Source organism: Buceros rhinoceros, unplaced genomic scaffold (genome assembly GCF_000710305.1).
Source record: "Buceros rhinoceros silvestris isolate BGI_N320 unplaced genomic scaffold, ASM71030v1 scaffold24685, whole genome shotgun sequence".
Taxonomy (NCBI): Eukaryota; Metazoa; Chordata; class Aves; order Bucerotiformes; family Bucerotidae; genus Buceros; species Buceros rhinoceros.
In genome coordinates this window covers 11,445-18,385 of record NW_010411497.1, presented here as the reverse complement: position 1 = coordinate 18,385, position 6,941 = coordinate 11,445, and the positions used below count along the sequence as shown (strand labels likewise).

The 6,941-nt window shown below is 51.8% G+C and overlaps 1 protein-coding gene across 1 annotated transcript; it reads left to right on the top strand.

Annotated features, from left to right (window-relative positions):
• Positions 1-739: 739 nt before the first annotated feature.
• CHGB (chromogranin B (secretogranin 1)) lies at positions 740-6,150 on the top strand. Its single transcript, XM_010136048.1, has 5 exons — positions 740-746; positions 1,599-1,642; positions 2,732-2,825; positions 3,443-5,196; positions 6,067-6,150. The coding sequence occupies exons 1-5, from the start codon at positions 740-742 to the stop codon at positions 6,148-6,150; spliced, it is 1,983 nt and encodes a 660-aa protein (XP_010134350.1).
• Positions 6,151-6,941: the final 791 nt, after the last annotated feature.

The window sequence follows — 6,941 nt, the reverse complement described above, 5'->3', positions numbered from 1 at the left end:
ATCCTCAGTTTGTTCCTCTGCTCAGGTCAACAGGACCCAAGTCCGGTAGCATTCGCTGCTTCTGACATTGTCAGGGTAGCCTTGACGCTTCCTCTTTGTGCCTGTCAGCTTTCATCGTTTACCAAGCACTTGCTTAGTGGCCATTAATCAACCTGTAAATCACCTTGGAGAGGCGGGAGCGCTGGAGCGACCGGCAGTGAGTGCAGCCTGACTGCGTATTCCTGCGCGCCGACGTCGCGCTCGAGAGGCAGCCCCATGCTGGCGTCTCTGAGAGCAAAAGGCATTCAGAAGTTTGTCTGCTCTGTGCCGGTGGCGACTCACAGGAGCTGCGCCGTGGCAGCGGCACTGAAAGGACAAAACCAGGTGTTTGCCCTTGTGCGTGTCACGATTTCTCGTGGGCTGGAGGAGCAGAGGAGCCTCGTGAAGCAGTGACTCCGAGCAGCATCTCCAGCCCCCGTGGGATTGGGAGAACGTCCTCTTTTACTAGAGGGGACTTTGCTGCCGGCCTCTGCCCCTGCATGTGGACACGTGCTCAAGCTCTGTGCTGGGGCGGAGGGCGCAGGCAGGTGGGGCTGCAGCCGTGTCAGCACTGGCCACTGTGGGGGTTATTGGTTAAATTGGGGGTTAGTAAATAAAGGAGCCGGGAGCCTGGCTCAGCCAGCACTGAGCGCCAGAGGTGGGCGAGAGGGTTGGCTCTCCATCACGCCATCTCCCACGCACCAGCTGGCGTTCTGGGGAGATGGCGGGTGGGAATGTAGCGCTATTTTAGGGGAATCCCGTCTGTGCTCTCCTCGTAGGGGTTCCCTCCCCCCACCGCAGTTGTACACGCAGAGAAGAGATGGGGGCTGGAGAAGCACATTCCTACATAGGTGTTTGGGGGAGCAAAAATAAGAGGGTGGGAGAAATCTCTACCTGTGTAAAAACTTCAAAACCGCACCCCAAGCTGTGGTAGAACTGGTGCAAGGAGATGTTGAGTTACCCCACACGCTCTCGGGACAGAGAGAGAGAGGAGTGCTGCTTCCTTCTGAGACAGTGAATGTTTCCCACTGGCATTTGATTTTTTTCACTTATTTCTTGGGGTGATAATAGACCACTTGGTGAATGGAAATTTTCCTGTCCCTTCTGGCTCTGTCCTTCCCTCCAGGAGCTGCCTCCTAACCGAGAGAGACAGGATTTCTCCACTAGGACTGGGACAGTAGCTGCTGTAAAGCTTTGAATACTGGTCTCCGGGTGGGGAGGTGGTGGTGGAACCAGAGGTTCTTGGGGTGCAGACAGGCCTTGCTCGTTTCCTGGGTTTTCACTACCAAGCAGGTACAACTGCGCAGAGATCTGACTTGCAGCTAAGCTCCAGTCTCGGGACTGAAGTGTTTATTTCTATTTTTCGGTGTATATTCTCTTTGTGCGAGAAATGTCGAGGTACCACTTCTCTCACGTCGCTTTTCCATCCCAAGTAAGAGAGGACGTAACGCAGGACGTGTGTGGTTCGCTGACCTGCCAACCCACGACTCAAACCATCTCGTCAGACCAAGCTGAATGAGGGCTCCTGGCAGTGATGCTTGTTGCTAGGCCTAATGGTTCTGTAATTATTTTTCTCCTAGGTGTCAGCGCCATTCCAGTGGAAAAAGACCATGTTGAAGAAATGGTGAGTCGCTGTCTGTCAAAGCATCAGTCACATGCTGACCATGTTTAGTCTGTACCCTCTCAGGAGAACGCTTTTCTCCTGAGGGCGAACTCTAGAGATCATCGGTGACGTGGAACTGCGAGTCCCTTTAGCTGCCGGCAGGTACCCGCGTGCGCTCCGGCGCGTTCGATGGAAAGGGAAGCTGGCTTCTTGTGTCAGGGTAGTACCGTTGAAACTCCACGTCGTACAGTTGCCTGAAAAATGATCTGAAATATTACTAGATAGTACATGTTATTGGACTGTAAAAAGTGAAGAAAGGTGAAATATCTGCAGTTGCCAGGTGTGTATCAGCCTTTCCAGTGCAGGCCCCCATCTCCTGCCTTGGAAAGAGGCTTGTCTGGTTTCACTGCGTAAATGCCAGGAACTGCTCTCAGCACCCGTAACCGAACAGCAGACCCTCTCCACTGGTTCACAGCCACAGCTTCCACACTTGAAGTCATCCTTTTGCATGGATTGGTACAGAAGAGCTACTTGGGTAGCGCTTAGGCCTAGAGGAGGCTGTGTGGCTTTCCCAAATCGATCCATTTCCTCCGCTTCCCAGGGTCCTTCCAGCGGGATGTTATGTGCTGAAGGAGGCAGGGCTTAGCACAGATGAAAACAGGTGGAGGGTGTCACTCACAGAGGATGTAAAAGCGGCTTTGGTTTGGTTTTTTACTTGAGCAGAAGCATTCTGCTGGTAACACATCCGCAGTGCCCTCGTTTGGACAGACCCTACAGGATGATCCTTGTCTCCTGAACGTGTGGCGTGGTGGCTATTGTTCATGTAGGTGCTGTTAGCACAGGGTGTTTTGACTCTCTGCAGTTACTGTGTAAAAGAAGCGCAGAAGGAGCCCGTTAGCTGTGCGAACAGAAGGGGAGAGAAGAGCCAACAACTGTCCTCTTCTTCCCGGTTATGGGAGTGAGGAACAAAGCGCTTGCTGCCCAGGAGTTCCTGGTAGAGCTGGGGATTGCTCAGAACTCTTAACGCTAAACTGGCTCTCCTCACTCCCTGGGTCAGAAGAGGGATTTCCAGTTTGGCCACAAGAATTTTTTCTGTTTCGTTCCTTCTAGGTAACATGGTGCATAGTGGAAGTTCTGTCCAACGCTCTGTCGAAGCCAAACGCACCACCAATTAATCCCGAGTGCAAAGAAATCTTGAAGAAGAGTAAGTACAACGTGATCTAAACTTGCGAAGGGAATTTGGTAGATGGATTCTCTTCTGTGTTGGACCTGGTGAGCTGTTATTTCAGCCCGGGTGAAACCGGAGCCTCCAGGTGTCAGTGTCAAAGTTCTGATTTCCTTCTGTTCAGTCTGGCTTGCTCGGAGTCCCTGCCCCGGGACCCGCTGGGGATTTGTGGCTGACACAGGCAGGTCCTTCCCTTCTGCCCGGTTACATTTATTTTATTACAGTACAATAAAGAGGCACCTGCTGGCAAGAAGCGACCCCAGCTCTTGCAAAGCAGAATGGGATGGAGAAGGCCTGACGTTCAAAGAACCGAACACAACTCCAGATCCATTGATTTTACTTTAATTCAATACTAAAAATGTGATCACAAACAAAAAAAAGGCCAAAGAGAAAAAATTATTGTGGCCATCTCAGTGAAACTTTAGAATGCCTAATTAAAGGAGTTAGTTAATGCTTCCCCAGGTGAATATACAAAATACTAGAAAATTACTAATTCTGTCCAAATCTTGTTGCTGCTTTGGGGAGCCATGTGCCTATATAAGCTGAGATAACGCTGCAGCAGAGATTACTTCATTGTGCTGCTTTTGTTGTTGTAGGTGCTAGAAGTGACAGAGGGGGGAGTGAAAACAAACAACCTGAAGTGAGGCATTTGAAAGACTCAGCAGAGACTGAGGAACATCATGCCGGGAGCGTGGAGAACGAACAGGGCCAGGCAGAGGTGGAATCTCAGCAGTACGTGAAAGGAAGCGATGAGGAGGAACTTGCTCATGAGGAAGGCAAAAGCAGGGAAGAGGAGGATGGGCAGCACACACCTACTCAAGAGGAGAGACTTCACACGGAAGAAGAGAAACACTATCTGCAAATTAGGAGAGAGGAGGAGAAGAGCTACCACAGTGAGGAGGACAGCAAAGAGAGCAAGCGCCTTGACGAAGAGGTAGAGCATGCTGCTCCCCACAAGAACTCCCACTCTGGAGGCACGAGCACAGAGGAGTTCCCTGATGGGGACGATCAGCGCCCCATGGGCCACTGGCATTCAGAGGAGGGAATGCAGAGCCCTCACGAAAGAATGCATGAAGGTGAAGAGGGAGAGGCAGAGGAAGAGAGGAGTGAAAAATACCACCGTGAGTCCAAGGAACGCGATGTCTTCCATCAGCAAGAGCACGAAGAATCTGATGAGAGGGAAAAGCAACCCTACAAACCGCAACGCTATCAGGGAAAGCATGGAATGGGTGACTCCTCTGAAGAGAAGAGGGGCCGTGGTGGTGAGAAAGAGGAACTAGCTGAGGAACTGGACAGGGAGGACGCCCACCTCTGGGACAAAAGGAACCACCATCAGAAACAGCACGAAGAGTCCGAGCAGCAGCATGAAGAGAAGAGCAGTTATCGCGGGAGGCATGGATCTGCAGAGCTGGAGGAGAAGAGGCGTGCAGACCAGGGAAGTGAGGAGTACCGAGAAGGGTGGCAGCGGAGTGAAGAGAGCAGTGAAGAAGAAAACAAGAGGCATCAACACAGTGAGGAAAGTACTGAGAAACGGGGCGAGGAGAGGAGACGGCATGATGGATCACGTGAGGCGAGGAGGCACCGTTCTGAGGGAAGGACATATCTTGGAGATGAAAGCGAAGAAGAGCTGGACAGGTACCTCAGCGGCAGCAGCAAAGAGCAGCAGCATGTTGCTGGAGGGAGGTACCGCTTGTGGGATGATGAAGATGAGGGGTCACAGAAAGTGTATGCTCGAGAGCGCAAAGGGCAGGCCAGAAGACACTACAGCACCGAGGTCGGCGTAGAGCAGCAGCACTACCCTGGCAACAGCGAGGAAGAGGAGGCTGAAAAGAAGCATCAGAGCAGTGATCAGGTGGAAAACGAAGAGGACAACATGGAGGAGAGAAGATATGCAGAAAGGGAAGAATACAGAAGCCGTCTCCCTGCAAGGAACGAGAAGAGAACTGCGGCATCCTACAACTCTTTCTACCCACTACTGTGGTGGAAAAGCCGGCGCTTCAAGAAAAGGGACAGCGCAGGAGAGCAGCTTCTGGAGGGCAAAGAGGAAGGCAGGCCCACCCTTACCGAGAGGGGCCTTTTCCCCGAGTACAGTGACTATGACTGGTGGGAGAAAAAGCAAACCCTAGGTGCTCTGAACCACGGACGCTCCGAGAAGAGGAATCCTGGCAGAGTGAGCAGATATGACATGAAGAGGCAGTACAATAAGATGGATCAACTCGCACAGCTTCTGAATTACCGGAAGAAATCGGCTGAATTCCCAGAGCTGTACAATTCTGGAGAAGACATGAAGAAGCGCCACCTCATCAGGAACGACAGAAGCCTGAGCCAGAGGCCTCTGACCGAAGAGGAGGTATGTGGGCAGGGGGTTCTCCGCAGAGCTGCGGGAAGCTGCCTGGATGCGCACGGTTCCAAGTCCCTTCCCAAAGCGGCTGGTGAACGGTGCGTGCCCAACCAACCGAGACTAGGTCACCCGGAGTCACCCCTGAATGGATGCGGTGGGGCCAAGCCGGGGCAGGCACAGGTTGTAAAATAAAGACCCTGCGGCCTCTGTCTGCTGCAGGACAGGGAGGGAAAGGAGGTTTTCCTCCTCTCTGGGCCCCACCTCTCCCTCTAAGATCTTACAGACTAATAACCCCGGATGCCCGTTGCGGTGGGAGCCGAGGTGACTAGCCAGCTCCGTGCTCTGACGGGTTCCTTTAAACGTACAGCTGGCAGTAAGTGGGACATCGCCTGTGACGTTCAGCTGTCCCTTGGCTTCGCAGCTGTAACTGCAGAGCAGAACCTGGCTTGCAGGCCCAGTGTTCTGATTCGTGCATGTAGTGCCCGCGTACGTGAGTCCTTTTCTTGCTGGACTTCCTGTTCCTCTTCCGCGTCCGTGAGAACTGAGCCTCCGTCCGTCAGCTGGATGGCACGGTCTGTTGCACAGAGCTGGGCCGGGAGCAGTGGAGGTTTAATACTAGTTTATTGAGGTTAAGTGGTGTCAGCAAGGCCCGGAACAGGAGTTGGCTGCACAGTTTGTATTTTTCCCTGGCATCTGGATGTGGAGATGCTGCTCTTGGGCGCTGTGCTTGCTGTGCGTCATAAGCCTGAGCCACTGCGACAGTAAGGCTGCGGCCTCCTAAGGGAGGGGCCTGCCTCAGAAATTGTCTTTGCCTCTTGTTTTCATGGAACACCACGTTTGCCAACGTGATTTAACATGTAAACCGCTCTGTTTTCACAGGAGAAAGAACTGGAACACCTGGCCGCCATGGATTTGGAGCTGCAGAAAATAGCTGAGAAGTTTCATGACAACAGGAGAGGCTGAAGAAGCCGGCTTTGGTGTCTCAAAGTGAGGTGTAGCTGTACTCACAAGACCTGTATTTTGTGGTAAATCCACTGCCACTGGATTGTTGTTTGCCCTAAACCCAGGAAATACTCTCTACTGTCCACTGTAGCGTAGTGATTTATACAGCTGGAAGTGTCTTTAGTTTGCTGTGATGCTACTGGGATCTGAAGAGCATGGATTTGAGTCTTCGAACCTCTCACGCAAGGCAGATATTTTTAAGATGCTTGTGAAAATAATCGTGTTAGTGTTCTTCAGAAATACATTTGTCTGAGTTTGAAATAATAAAACCCATTGATCTTGGACCTCTTTCCCCTTGCTTATTTGACTGATGGGGTTATTTCCAAGTGAGCTGTTTCAGACGGACTGATTGCGTACAGAATGTTCACTCGGGGCTCACCAGTGAGTTTTCAAAGTTACAGGGGGCCTGTCTGTGCCTTTTATTTGCTACTTAGCAAGAGCACAGGAGGGAAAAGCGAATGCCAATTCATTTCCTCCAGTCGCTCAGAAATGGCCTGTGAATTACTTGGTTCTGGAAATCAGTCGTTTAACCCTTACCCAGGGGTTAGTCGTAACCCGTTTTGTTTTGAGCTAACGATGTCCTAAACCAGCGTTACTCTTACCGATGTACAGAATTTTACAGCTTTATGAAGCCATTACTCAATCCCAAAGCTCTAGCTGCCCCCCGATGAGCAAGTTCAGGAATGGGAGCCACGTCTTGCTGGCCCTGTAAGCTCCCATATGGGCTCAAGCTCCTCACCGGGGGTTCAGCA